This window comes from Equus quagga, chromosome 2 (genome assembly GCF_021613505.1).
Source record: "Equus quagga isolate Etosha38 chromosome 2, UCLA_HA_Equagga_1.0, whole genome shotgun sequence".
Classification (NCBI taxonomy): Eukaryota; Metazoa; Chordata; class Mammalia; order Perissodactyla; family Equidae; genus Equus; species Equus quagga.
The window spans coordinates 46,823,228-46,838,114 of record NC_060268.1 but is presented as its reverse complement, the minus strand read 5'-3'; the positions used below and the strand labels follow the sequence as shown (position 1 = coordinate 46,838,114).

Below are 14,887 nucleotides of genomic sequence, written 5' to 3'. Positions count from 1 at the left end.
CTTATGCTTATCTGCACCCGTGTCCGTTTACTGATCTGTGCACATGGGCACACACAGAATGCCTGTTGTGGTCCACAAGCAGCATTGGGACCCGTCAACTGAGAGTTACTATCTTCTAAAAGACGCCACGAAAGGTCAGGGAGAGAGGATCTGGCCTTCACATGTTGCTGCTGTTTTTACATGGGTTGGCACTTTGGGATAGCCTTTAGAGGAAAATATTGCAGTGAAAACATTGCTGTTTGAAAATAAACTCAGTGCCTTGGGCTCAGGCCCTGGAACACAGTGTCCAAGGAGCCAAAGTCCGCTTGGGGTCCTCACACCGCAGCATGGAGGCCAAGCTCCTGTCGTGGGAGATGGGTGCTGCCTCAGTGACACCACTAGGGAACCTGAGGCTCAGGGAGGTTAAGTAACTTGCCCAACCAAGGTTATAGGTCTGGTAAATGGTATATTGGAGATTTACCACGTAGGCCAAAGCCTATGACCTCTACTGAATCAGAACGTTTAGAGGTGAGCCCAGAATGATTTCTGTGGGGCCCTCTCTCCTACTCCTCACCCGCTGTACTTAAGGAGCGGGTACCAAGGTGTATATCTTCTTCCCATGTATACCCCAATTCCCAAACCCTCAGGTCAGAGAACTGGGTTGAACAAGCATCGGCTACCCTCTGGGTTTCCCAGAAATGGGAGCTTTATAAATATAGGTGGTTAAAACTGCTCCTGGTTTCTTTGTAAATGGGATCTCGTATAACTTTCAGAAGACCTAAAGATTGTGTCGTGAAGCTGGCGGCAGATTTTACCCTTATTCTGTCCATTTCAGATATTCCCAGGGTGGAGGGTGGAGGGCAGGCTCTGTAAAGCCAATAAGCTCTTTATTGATAAGCTGTAGAGAAGCACTTCTTCCAGGAATGCCCGCTGCTGATCCTGCCATGGTGCTACAGACACACTGCCTCACCCAATAACAGTCTGTTGAGTGGAAAACGTTAGCTCTGAACGTCTGTTTCCGTGTGAGCAGAGCTGGGCCTTCCATAAAAGTGGGGAATGAGACTCAGAATTCAGCTGAACTATTTGGGCAACTTTATCTTTTCCGCGGCCGTACCTTTCAGGAGGATGGTTCCCACTGCATAAGAAAATGACTGCTTCCTGTGGCGCTGAAGTGAGTGTGGAAAGAGCTCTTTGGCAAACCCACTACCCATCAGTTGTTGCAGAGCCTGCCACCTCAGGGGTGCCCGTCCAGAAGTAATCTCATTGTCTACATCACGTCCTAGCAAGTGGAAGCTTTCCATAGCAGCCCCTGGCTGATTTCTTAGGACCACTGATAACAGCTTCCATGTAGAATTTGGGATGGAGGGCAGGCAAGTCACAACTTTTATCTCAACTAAACTGGGGGTCAGGGATGGTTTCCATCCAGGGGGTTTCAGGGCTTGCAAACTTTCAACAGTGGTGTTGATGCCGCTCCGGAGGCATGGGGACGCCAGAAACCTCCTCCCCACCCACCCCCTTGCAAGCACAACAAACTGAAAATGGAATCTATTTTCAAATATTCTGTTCATCCTTCTGAGTGATTTTCACTGGGTTTTTCTGGAGACTGGGAGCCCTCTTGGTGTCCCGTATCGTGAGTGACTTTAATGTCTGCTCCCAGATACTGGAAGAATGCCTGCATAATTTGGAAAGAGGAGGTTTTCTCGCTTTTGGCAAGAGCATTGTCTCTTCACCTCCAGGGTCTTCGTATACTGTTCTCTCTCCCTGGAATAAGCCCCCCGCGACCGCCATTCCTTCTCCTGGCAAACACCAACTCTCTTTAAGATTCAACCTAAAGGGGCACCTGACCTCATCTGGGTGATTGGGAAGAGGTTTTCCATTACATACTCCCATAGGATCCTACATGCTCCCTTTGATAATCCTTGACCGGTTTTTATATTTACTAGCTCAAGGCTTGCTTTCACTACTGGGTGATGACCTCCAGGGACACGCCTGTCAGCCATGTTCCTCATGTGCCCATTACCTGGCACGATTCCCGGCACAGAAGGCCCTCAGTAAAAGAGTGGAATACTTGGGAGAATGTGTCCCGTCTACTGGCTGTGGCAGTTCGGGGCCTTGTGGGGACACCTGGAATGCTTACCTGAGCCTAGAGATGCTTTCTCTCTCTTTCAAGGAACACTGGATTGTTCATTTCTGCTTTGATCCTAAGCTCCAAGAGAGTTAGAAGGAGCCTCAGGCAAAATCATGCCTGCCATTTGTATTATATGACCTTACAGTTTATATAGATATTTCATCTAAGTTATCTCAAAGCGAGGTTCTATTATCTCCATTTTACTGGCAAGGAAACTGAAGGCTCAGAGTGGTGTAGTAACTTACCCCAAGTCACACAGTATGGGGCAGAGCTGTAAGGTGAATTATTCCTCACTCTGATACAACTACGTTAATAATGTAATAAAAACTATAACAATGTCAATTATGTCTTATTTCCAAGTTCCAATTGATCACAGATCACTGAGCCCTTTTCAAACTATTTCTCTCACCTATTGCCTCTTTGCCAGTTTACCTTGCCTTGTAGAAATTTGGATGATTTTATTGGAATTCTCAGGCCTGGCCCAGATCTCCTGTGTTCCCTATTCCACCCACTCCCTGAGAAGCCATTTTTATGTGCTTGCATTTCTCTGTCCTCCAGCTGGGTCCCTGACCTCCAAGTCTAGCCTATATTTGCTCCTCTGGGTCTCCAAGCAGCAAACTAAAAATGAAACCCACTTTTGAACGTTCTGTTCATCCTTCTGAGTGACTTTCCCTGGGTTTTTCTGGAGACTAGGATCCCTCTTTGTGTCCCACATCACGAGAGACTTTAATGAGAAAGAGTGGAAGTTCATTCAGGCAGGCTCAGCTGCACATGGGCCAGGCCCCCACTTCACTTTTTATGAGTTATCCTCTGCTGCCTCCTGTGTTTCCCATATCCAACTCTGGGTCCCTCCTCAGTACCTCTGAGATCCCTGATGCTGTTTATGGTCACAGGCTCTGGCCTCGGAGCCACATGACAGATGAGTAACTACCACATCCACTTGCTGATCAATCAGAATAGGGCTCTAGAATACGCTGAATTAATAGCCGCAGAGACAGGAGTGGACACCGCATCCGTAAGAAAATTAACAGATAATGGATGTTAATACTTTGATTTTTGAAATAAAAACCTGAACGGATGGACTGAAAAGCCAAATAGATAACAGTTGAAGAGCTGGGAGATTCAATCAACGAGCTATCTCAGAACGCAGCACAAAGAGATGGGAAATAGGAAAGAGCAGGAAGAAAAGGGATGGGTGGATCTGTAAGACCCAGGATTTGTCTAACTGGTGATCTAGGAGGCCAAAATAGTGAGTATGGCAGGGAGACAATATTCAAAGAAACGTTAGCCAAGAATATCCCAGGACTGAAGAGGACTGCCTGAGTTCTCAGTAGTATAGAAAAGTCACATGTAGAGATCTCAGTGTGGCCAATTCTTTAACCCCCTGAGATAAGCTTGATTTGGAAAGCAGGAAAAGGTCATGTGAAGCCAAGCATGGTGGAAAAGATGGATGATCAAACTCAGTTCTTGTTGACAAGGAGATGTAAGTCAAATGAGGTAAATTTAAAATATTTTTGCAGGACTCAGAAATTAGTTGTGAAGATGTCTGCCTCTACTATTAGCACCCACACAGGCAGTTTAGCTAGTGCAATTTTCTGTTTTCACAAAACTTCCTCTAGTTCCCTTGCATAGGCATATATGGATGCTAGTTTCCTAACATAGGAGTCCGTGAACAAACTAGAAGCCAGGGGTTCAAGTAAGCAAGCAATGCGTCTCCTGTATTCTCCCTCAACGCCCGCACATCCCCTCCCTCACTTACAGTTCTGCCAGTAGATGGTAGTGCTTCCCGACATGAAGACAGCCGCTTCAGTCTCATTCTCCCCAACCTCCTTCCTCTTGCCCTAGCCCCTAACTCATTCCTCCCTGCAAGCGTTCACAGAGCCCCCTCCTCTACTCGCCTTCAAAATCCCAACCACATTTCAAAGACCAGAACAAGCTCCGTCTTCACACGAAGACGTCTTTGACCACATCTCTATGTTAACATCTCCTTGTACTTGTCCACAGTCTCACACTGGTTAGTTTTTCTCTCCCACTAGACTACAGGCTCCCGTAGAGCTGAGAGAACAGCACACTTTTCCTTTGTGCCCTCCAGAGAAATGCTCCAGGCACCTGTTAAAATGAAAATACTGCCAGAAGAGAGAATGAGTTGAAGGATTAGCCCCTGGAGACTAATGATTTTGGTGAGATGATTTCCTCTGACTGGGGAGAAGAAAGTGGATGAATAGGAAATGTGGGGAAATGACACAGAAAAGAAGCGTGGATGAGGAGGGGTATAGGAGGCAAATGTCAGCTATCCCACAATTCTGTTCAGTATCTCTAACATGACCCCCAGTGACCCCATGACAAAAGGGTTGTGGAATCACTGACCTCCAGACCACCCAGGTCGCTTAGAGACTACCCTATTCTCTGGCCCCCTCAGAGTACCCAAGAGAGGTGGAGTGACCTGCCCAAAATCACACAACTCTTCAGAGATCCCCAGAGCACTACTCCAGCCCCAAGGACTCTGCTCCTTCCAACTGTCCCTTATTACCTATGCTTTTGTTGGAGACTGAAGACTAATGACAATAACAACTTTTATTGCACTCTCACTATGTGCTAGATACTCTGACAAGGCCCTAACATGCTTTATCTCATTTCCTCCTCGCTGTTACCATATCCAGAAACACTATTATTTCTCCCATTTTTCTGATGACGAAACTGAGGCAGAGCTGTGGCAGTGAATGCACACAGTGATAGGAGGTCATCTGAAACCAGGAAAGCAAATGGCACGGGCAGGGATGTAGGAGCAGCTTTAAGTTTCCCCCTGTCAATTCTTTTCTCATTCTCTCAACCTGCAATGCTGTTCCCTTAACTTGACACCTTGTAAAATGATGCTCCTCCTTCAAGGCCTGCTCATTAGGCCGTACCCAGCCTTCCTAAGATAATCATTTCCCCTCTCTTCCAATGGTTGTTTATGCCTCTGGTTGAACACTTGTAATTCGACTTATATTAACAGTAAGATGGGTGGCTCTATCTTGTGCAAATTAACTCCTTGAGGGCGAGGACCTCATTTTGTTCATTGCTATATTCCTAGAGCCTAGAACAGTGGCTAGGACATGGTAGATATTAAATTTTTGGAGTGAACACAGTAGTCAGCACATGCTTGTGCTTTCCATAAATAGGACCATCCATGGCAGCAGCCCAGAGATCCCACGAGCCTTGATGCCCACTGAGGGCTAAAGTGTAGCCATGGACAATGTCAGTGTGAGGTGAGCCACAGATGGGATTTAAGGGTATTGGATATGCCCCTCGCTCCCCCCTTAAATCTTTCTCACTGATTCCATTGGATATACAGTCTACCACCTTATCATCAAGCCTTCACTTGTATATTTGAGGTCCAGGGAAATATAAAATGCCCAGAGGAAATTTCATTTCTTTACAACCTGGAATTCACACTCTACTACTGGTCAGTGAAGGTGATTTTGATCTGGAAAGAATCTCTGGGACATTGGGAACCTGAGGTGGAAGGTGGAGAAAGGAACTGGACTGAGGAGTTGTTAATCTGAAGTCTGTGGGTGGGCCTCAGTGGGTCCAGAACCCAGAATTGTATTCAAAACATTGCATGTTGATTCCTGAATGTGTTTTTGCAGAGCACGGTTCCACAGCTTTCATTAGATTCTCAGAACTGGTCTGGGGCTCTAAAGAGAAGGAGACGAGCTAGAGAAGATGGCCAAAGCTGGCCATTTGCATCCCGGGTTCCCTGGCACCCTAGTTTAGTTCTGGGCACCTGGGCTCCCGGGCCCCAGAGGCTGGCCTAAGTCCATGGTGCAGAAGGAAAGAACCAAGGAAGATGAAGAGGGCAAAGGCACTGGGAAGAGCCAGGAGAGGAAGCTAAGAGAAAGGGTAAGAACGTTAGGCATCAGACACAGAAATAGAAGAGGTCATGTAGTCCAATCCCTTTGTTTTATAGATAAGGAAAGGAGAGCCCGATAGGTTAAGTAACCCCAGCCCTTGGGGTCAGCCAGTGGCCTCCTTGCCAAAGATTGGCCCTGTTCTAGGCCATCTCTGTGGCCTCACAATTTGTTCATTAAACAACAGATTAGCTCACAAGGAAAGGCCAGTAATGCTGCTGTTATCAGTTTGTTTGGGTGCTGGCTATGGGCCACTGCATTGCTGGAACTTGGCATTTGGAATCACAGATAGGACAAAGAAAACAGTCCTCTGGGGATATGTGAATGCATAATTCTTTGATGACCCGAGGCCTGAAAAGCTTAACCTGCTAACTGTTCGTTCATTCACTTCACCAACATTTACTGAGCACTTACTAGGTACAAGGCATCATGGCAGCCTCCATGAAGGCCACAGAGAGGAGCAAGATGTGAGTCTTTACCTTGGAGGAACTTATGCTGTGTCATGAGGAAAGACACGTCACTGCAGAGCTGCATGCTCTGTACAGGAGGTGGGTTTGGTACTGCCCTTACAGGAGCTTGTCTCATCCAGATGGGTGAGTCAAAGCACAAGGCCGCTTGGGACCACCGTGTGGTAAATCTTAGACACCAAGGCTCGGTATGGCTCTGGATCTTACCATAAAAACAAGGTTCATTGGCCTTGCTGGCTGGTGATTTCAAGGCTACCCTAAGCAGCTCCACTTGGGGACCTTCCATTGTTGCTCCCAGAGTCATGGAGTCACACAACTCCATGTGCCACAGAGACTTTAAAGCCTGGGGAACGGCAGCCAACACCACTGGCATCTGACCCCCCCAGAGGTTTCACTTTAATCCTCACCTCCGTGTCCTGAGGTAGAGAGAATTCACTTCCTCAGCTGGGGCTCAGCGAGGCTTGGGAAGTGAATGAGGTCACAGGGCCTGTCAGCCACAGAGCTGAGACTTGAACTCAGGTCCCCGAACCCAAATCCTGCTCCTGTGATCCTGTCACGTCTGCCTCTACCGCCTCTCGGTTAAAAGCCAAAATTGGACTGAAAAATCTTGCTTCCTTTTCCCCTCTGAGGCCAGACAACAAGATAGCTCTTATAAAATTGAGTTGAAAAGTGAAGGGGTGGGAAACCTCTTAGAGAAATGCTGCTGTGGGAATAATACCCAGCCTGGCCCTTTCTGGCCCCTCCATGAGACAAGCTCAGCCTGCTAGTGAGAAAAGGTATGGTTGGGATGTCAGGCAGCCACTGGACAATAGGATCTGAGAGCCCCATGGTGGGCCTTCAGTCCCACAATTCCCCCTCTCCTGGCCTCATGGGCTGAAAGGCCTCTAATGATCAAGATCTAGAAGGCTTTTCAGGTGGTCACTGCTGACTGTACTTTAAAACAAACTCTCCTGGGAGAGGATATCAGATACAGCCCATTGGGAAGACAATGGATTGGATATCTGAGGGACAAGAAGGCACCCTCAGAGGGGCAAATGTGAAAGCTGAGGTAAAAGGGCATCCAGGCCTGGGGACAGTTGGCCAGGAAGCTGCTGTGAAGAAAGCATTTCCACAAACACGCATTGATGTCATGGAACCTCAAAGGCGAGTAAGAAAGCCCCAGCCCTGCCTGATGCCCCAGCTTTGGGGCTGCATGCTCATGTGAAATGTGGATTTGGGGAGCCCGCGTATTTACCAAGGAGGGAAATCTGCCTTTTCTGCACTGTCAATGGTCTCCCTACCTGGTTGCAACGCCAGCGGCTGAGGTCTCCCAGCGGTGCCCTAAAGGGGAGTCCAGGCCAACTATACGGACGTTTATCCCTCTGGGTTTCCCTTGTTGGTTCCTATTGTTGCTCCTGCTACAGAACAAGAAAATCCCAAGGACTCACTTGGAAGCTTGCTGGAAGCTTCTAGAATGACCAGAACCTCCAGTGTTGTGACCCCAGAGCTGGGGAATATGCACATGGTAAATTGTTCCCAAATTTTAAGTGACCGTTGACAAGTGACTTTACTTCCCTGGATCTCCTGCGGATTGTTGTTTTCAAGGGAGAGAACCGTACTATTAGAAAATCTCGGCGTTTCTTTTCAGCTCTGATACCTTGTGCCTCCTCGATGTAGAAGTTCATGGGCAGCTCTGCCTGTCACCCTAGAGACCCGTGGTGCTCACACCACATCCTGACTTACAGCACCTTCCTCAGAACTTTCTCGTGCCTCTCATGTCTGCATGTAGCACCTTGCTCAGACAGGGTCCTGAATAAATGTTGGTTAAATGAAACCCTCCATGACTGTCAGTTATAAGGGACTTGGGAAATAAAAACAAGAGTGTCTCAGGACCCCTGTCAAAGGGAAAGGAGGAGGGGTAACTATACCAGCCTTCTTTCTATTGCTTGATGATGCTTCTTTCTGTTTAGCACCAGGCTCCCCCTCCCCCCACTCCCAGCCCTCCCGTCCCACTTGGCAGCCCCTCCCTGGGACAGGACACTTTGTAGCCACAAGCCTTCCTGCCCCCTGACTGGAAGTTCTTGCTTGCTTGGGGAACTGTTCAATAAGGGGCTGTACCTTCCCTTGCAAGACCCTGTCTGTCAGCCCCTGGGGACTGAGGTCACATCTGTCTTGCTCCTGGCAGCAGCCCTGGGAGGCAGCCCCATGTGGGGACCGAAATCAGCAGGTGCAGCAGGGAGAATCAAGGTGGCTGGATGATGTTTCCCTGGGAGTGGGGATGTGAAAGAGGGATGGACCAGGTGTGAAGGACCATGAGAAAATGAGAGGGAGGCCAGGCTTGGCACGCAGCCCTCACACCCAGGACGGCTGGGTCATCTCCCCGCTGGGTAGTTCGCCCCCTTGCTGAAAGGTAGGATTCGGTAGGGGCTAGCCAAGCTGCAGGGCACTTACACAAGGCTAGGGCCTGCATCCCCATTCTGCAAAGGGTCAGCGCTGTACCAGAACATCTAGGAGCACCTCCTGGCCCTGTGGGGCCCAGGGAGTGTCCTGACCCCAAGGTCACTGGGATTCCCCAAGCTCTGCTGGGTCCCTAGGGACCTTTGCCCTGGCTCCGACTGGGAACTCTGGGTATAGGACAGGCATTTCCTTGCCCTGAGGTTGGCGGGGCATTAAGTGAAGAAGTTAGGACACCTGCGACTACCCCCAGCACAGGCGCATGGGCCTGGTTCATCAGGTGGCTGGAGCCCCCGCTTGGTGCCAGGCCCAGTGTGGGACACCCCAGTGAGGACAGAGAGGAGACCACCCTGCAAATAAATGCCTGGAGATCCAGTCATTTGAGATGGTCTTTGAAGGCATGTGGCACTTGAGGGCCATGTGTGAATATGTATGTTTAGGGATGAAGGAGAGGTATTCCTGGCACAGGGGACATACAAGCGAACTCTATGAAGTTCTAGGAACTTCTTGCATTCCTATACCACATTCAAAGTGCTCTGTTTAACCTGTCTGTGTGGCCCATCGGAATGTTGTACTGAACAGGACAACCAATGTGCAGGAGGAGAGAACCTCAAAGGACCTTCCAAATGGGGCCTTTGGAGGTCTGAACGGCTTACTCCTTTGAAGGGAGTCATTCTGAATAGCTTAGAAATGAACATAAATGATGAAATGTAGGGACAGAATGAATCCCATAAGAGGCAGCAAAATGGCATAATTAAGAGCATGAGCTCTGAAGACAGACTATGTGGACTCCAATCCCAGCTCTGCAACAAACAAGCTGGGTGCCCTGGGGCAAGCTACTAACCCAGGCCTCAGTTTCCTCATCTGTGAAATGGGCATCATAATACTTAGTTCATGGGGTTGTTGCGAGGATGAACGGCTTAATATTTGTAAAGTGTTTGGAACAACGTCTGACACATAGCAAATGCTTTATAAGCATTAAAAAGTTCTCAGCCTGTTGAGTCTTTAAGTGGTGCTCTTTGGGATATCTACACAACAAACTCTTGAGGAAGGTGACAAACAGGGCTTCTTAGCCCCTTTAAACATTTAGAACTACAGGCAGTCCTCGCTCTGCACAATAGTGCAGGACCATAGAAATGAGCGTGCAAACTGAAACGGTGCAGAGCAATCTAAAAAATCAAGAGAAAAAAATGCGACAGTTCAGTGACGTCTAAAATTTTTGTTGAAATGTTAAAAACTCTTACTGTAGGTTTTAAGTTTATAGGGAAATGGAAAAAATTGTAAACCTAATATTTTAATACCCTGTAATTTAAAACGTGAGAAACATTACCATTCTTAAAGTGTTTTCTTTGTAAAAAGAATTTATCAAGAGTGTTTGAAGAGTTCCTGCCTTCTCCTTCCCTTTGTGTAACTTAGATACTAAGGGAGCATCTTCTCTCTGCCTTGGTGAATTGTTATACTCCTTTTTCAATTTGCACCAGCTTCCGACATCTTATCCTTTGTGCTTTCAGTGTTGTGGAATATCTCTGAGAGTTCCTTTAATGTGAAATTTTTTTCCAGCATCACTTCCTCTGGGGCATCTTCCTCCTCTTTGTCACAACCACTTTCTTCATTTATGCTTTTAACATCGGTTTCAGGTTTCATCAATATAAATAGAAACCTTGAGGGTCTTGGCTGTCATAGCCACACAGAGCTTACTTAGAATGATGTAAAATTCCACTCTGGAAATTTAAAAACTCAGTGTGTTCAAGGCAGCGGCTACTCATTAGCAAAAGAACCAGATAACAGACACGTTGCTCACTTTTCCATCTCATCTTATGCGTATTTGAAACAAACAAGCTGCACAACATATGTGCAGGCATTTTCAGTGTCTTGCACTTAACCATCAATGACTATTTAAATGGTGGAGTAAAAGAATGACTCAAGCAACTGAATGAATTCAACTATATTGTAAAATTTCTGTAGTTGCCAGAAATGGGTGTTTGCCTGGATGTTTAAGAATTCATATAGATCAGAGGAGAAATATAATTATATACTCTTTTAAAATTCTGATGAGAATTATGGCTTCTTTCCCCAAAAGAGTGCAGAAGAGCAGATATAACATCTGATGCAGCATTTTGGGGAGTTCACAGAGCCCCTGAAATGCAATTAGAAGCCTTGGCTAAGGATCTAGAACTTGATATTACTAGATAAAACCCAGCCAAAACCTGTTTCAGAGCCCTCACAAGTCCTGAGAACTTTGGGCACGTTTCCAGGGAGCAGCCCTGTGGCACCAGAACTGTATTGACTGGTGCTCTGTCCTCACTAGACAGGTCTATTCAGTCTGGTCTCTTCGGCAGACCACCATCCCTGAAACTCTCTTCTGAGAGTATACATATTGGGAAGTCTTACTGAAAAGACAAACTCAACATTACAGTGTTGAAAAATATGACAGAACCAGCAAATCAAACTTGAAAGTTGTCTTGCACAGGAGGTTGGCTGCTGTGGGGAACGAGGCTGCTGAGTGGCACCTGAGCCTGTGACTGGTGGCATTCTACTCTGTCCCCTTTGCTTCCTCCTTCTTCATTCCTTCTCCTTCTCTTCTGCCTTTCTTCTTCCTCTCCCATTTTCTTTCCTACTACCACTGATGTTGGCCCCCATGGGACTGCTTGATCCAGCCCATGGTGCAAGAGATTTTAAGCCTCATTAAAGGCAATAGAAAAAGATTGTCCTAAGTAAGTCAAGCTGAATTCAACAGAAAACCTAATGAGAGGCTCTGAAAACACCTCAGCAATACCCAAGAAACACTTCCTTGCTGGAGAGGCTTACTCTTTGGGGAAAGTAATTTTGAGCAAGGAAGAAGGTTGGGGATTGCTTTTTTCCCCCCGCAACTGATTTGGCTTCAAGGGAAGAAGATTGTCTAAACAAAATCTGCTGCTGAAGTCATGGAATGACTCCACCTCTGGAAAGAGCTTCCTTTTCTTGTATTTTGGTGAGAAATTTGGCTCTTAATTGGGAGTTCAGTTACTTTCCAACCACTCAAGGGCAAGATGATAAGGTTCTATCTGACCAAGTGTCTAAACGAACCTGAGACCACCAAGGTCAGAAGCGCTGCCCTTCAAGCCAAGAGATCTCTCTTGGGCTTGCTTGTTTTGACTTGTAACCCCAGATTTATCTTGTCTAAGCGTCCAATCACATTATAAAACTCAGCGCCAATGACTACAGTACAGCATCCCCTGAAGCAACGGGAGTCCTAGATGTACCTTTTGGGGGACTAATTTTCCTCCCCCTCTGATTTCCACAGGCCTTTACATTGCTTCGCCTGAGATCAAGGAACACAAGATGATTTTGGAAATGCTAAACCCGATGCATTATAACCTCACCAGCATGGTGCCCGAAGTCATGCCTGTCGCCACCTTGCCCATTCTGCTGCTCACTGGCTTTCTTTTCTTTGTTTGGAATCACGAAGAAACATCCTCAATACCAGGTAAGTCATTCATTTAGTTTTGTATCTAGGGAGACTGTTTGTTTGAGCTTTTGGCCCATGAGGGTAAAGAAAGTTTTGTAAAATGACACTGAGTGAATTTGAGGAGATGGCTGGAGCCCATGGTACTATTAGCAAATGAGGACTCAGGTGAAAATTTTTATGCCGATTGTCTGGACATTTTAAATGAAAGCATTTAAAAAATATCTTGGCCAATCCCTTCCAGTCTGCATTTTGCTTTGGTAAAGTAGACTTGGCATGAGTGTCCTTTGAACAAGTTTGAGATGGGGACAGATGCCTGCCATAAGTATTTTTCACTGAAAACTAAAGAAATGGTCTGATAATTCCAATAATTCTGAATTCAGCTGATAGTACAGAGTGACAGGGGTTTCTACTGGAATTATCTGGATAATTAACTATACTCTACTTCTGATTGACCCATAGACCTTGTTGAAGGTTCTTTTATCAGGGTGTGATGTTCCAAGGAACCGTAGTGGTCCCCACTCTTCTTCCACTGCCCAGGTCCCATCCAGCCCTTATGACGGCACCACCATCACCTCACCCCCAAGAATGAAAGAAAATAAAGAGTGGGGTAAAGAGAAGGAATAAGCTCAAGAAAGGGAGAGGGCAGAGGGCAGAGATGAGGCAAAGTGAGAGGGAGAAGGAGAGGAGTACAGAAGGCGTTCCAGAGACATTTTCACCTTCAGAGCAAAATTGGAATGAATTTGAATCAAGAAATAAATAAATAAGAACCTGGAATTTTACCAGAGAAGGGAAACGGCTTGTGAGCATCTCAGCTAGAAGGAAAGTGGGTGTAGGGGGGCAGGTGGGGAACAAGGAAGTCCCACGTTGATGATCATGTTGCCAGCCAGGGAGCTTCTAGTTCTGTGCTGTCTCTTTGAAAATGTGAGGTCTGGTCCCAGTCCTCCGGTGGCACAGCCTGAGGTCCCAGGGTTCCTGGTTGGGGAAGGGAAGTTGAGGCATTCGGCCTTGGTGCTTCTTGCTGACCGGTACTTCTGCCCTGCCTTCGCCAGTTTCCTTGACTCGCTGGCTCTCTGCGTTCTGGGTTTTGCAGGTTTGGGGGAAGATCAGGGTCAGCAAAAGCTGCAGGGAGTTGAGAAGGTGTAATGATTAAGGGCCCTTATGTGAGTTACGGTTTATGAAGCAGCTTCACCCCGTTTTCTCCTGTGATCCTCGCAGTGACGGAGGTGTGTTTATGCCTATCTTGCAGACGAAGACCCTGAGACTTAAAGAGGGTGGGTGTCACACAGCTAGTAAGTGACGGAACTGGGACTCAAATCCAAGCTTCTGAAAACCATGTTTACTGAGAGGCGCCGCTACAGGACGTGGTGGGGGCGGGGGGCTGGGGGGCAGGAGTGTGCGAAGATGACGTGCATAAGCAGATGAGTTAGTGCCAGGGAGGCCTATGCGGGTCTGGGGGAGGAAAGAGCTGTTCCTACTGGGGGAGTTTGTAAACTTCAGTTCAGGGGACTTGCCCCAAGTTCACTGATCTCTGTCCAGGACCTGGCACCTGGCATCTCTCCTTTCTCCAAGGACACACAGCCGTCCCAACCTTGCACATGGGTCCTCTCCCCCAGAGCCTCTCTCTGCCCTGGGCACCACATCCCCAGAGGGAGACACTGGGAAAAGAACATGGCAACACATTCCCCTTTTTCCTGTTAAAAAATTGTTTCACAGAAAAGGACACAAATAAATATGTCATCACAGTCCAGGACAACAAATAGGATGTTAGCAGCATCTCAGAAATGTCTCTTGTGCCTTTTCCATCACACCCTCTCTCTCGCCCCCAGAGGTAAATACTCTTCTATTTCATGACAATTGCTCCCCTGCTTTTTTGTAGTTTTGCCACCTAATTTCACATCTCTAAACAATAGAGATTAATTTTGCCTGGTTTGAAATGTTTCAGCAATCGAGTCCTACATCACTTGTTCTTCTCTCTTGCTTGTTTTTGCTCAATATTATGCTTGTAAGATTCGTCCACGTCTGGTGTGCAGTTGTAGTTCACATGGTACGCAGTTTCGTGACCATCTCATGGTTTAATTACCGACTCTATTGTTGATGGACATTTGGGGTGTCTCCAGTTGCGGCCATTGTGGACTATGCTGCTATGAACATTCACGTGTGCAGGTTTCTCTAGTGTATTTATCTAGCGTGGAATGGAACAGCTTCTTGATTTGGACAGCAGGGGAGAGGTCCCAGCTGTTGGCTTCAGGGAGGCTGTCTCTGCACAAAAATGCAGTGAAGTATTTATTGCTCTTCTGAGGGTGTGAAAGAGGCTCCCGGAAATCACTGCATGCCTAGATGAGCATTCCCAAATCTGAGCAGCAGAGAGCAGCTTAACGTGAATGCAACCAGAATATTTCCCTAACATCCTCCCACAGTTTCTCTCCTCCTGGAGCGCATTTCCCTCCAGGCGGAGGGTGTAAGTTATACATATAAGTGAAAGGATCACATTGAGTTATAATTATTTGATTTTGTACTTTTTCCCCGCCTACTCTCCTCTCCT

At 47.1% G+C, this 14,887-nt stretch overlaps 1 protein-coding gene across 1 annotated transcript in view; it reads left to right on the top strand.

Moving 5' to 3' along the window:
• Positions 1–14,887, top strand: part of LOC124236210 (aromatase) — a 111,576-nt gene that overhangs the window by 67,001 nt on the left and 29,688 nt on the right. Inside the window, exon 2 of the mRNA XM_046655026.1 lies at positions 12,181–12,363. Within this exon, the coding sequence (XP_046510982.1) occupies positions 12,219–12,363 (145 nt within the window). The 5' untranslated portion in view covers positions 12,181–12,218. The remainder of the gene's footprint in view (positions 1–12,180; positions 12,364–14,887) is intronic.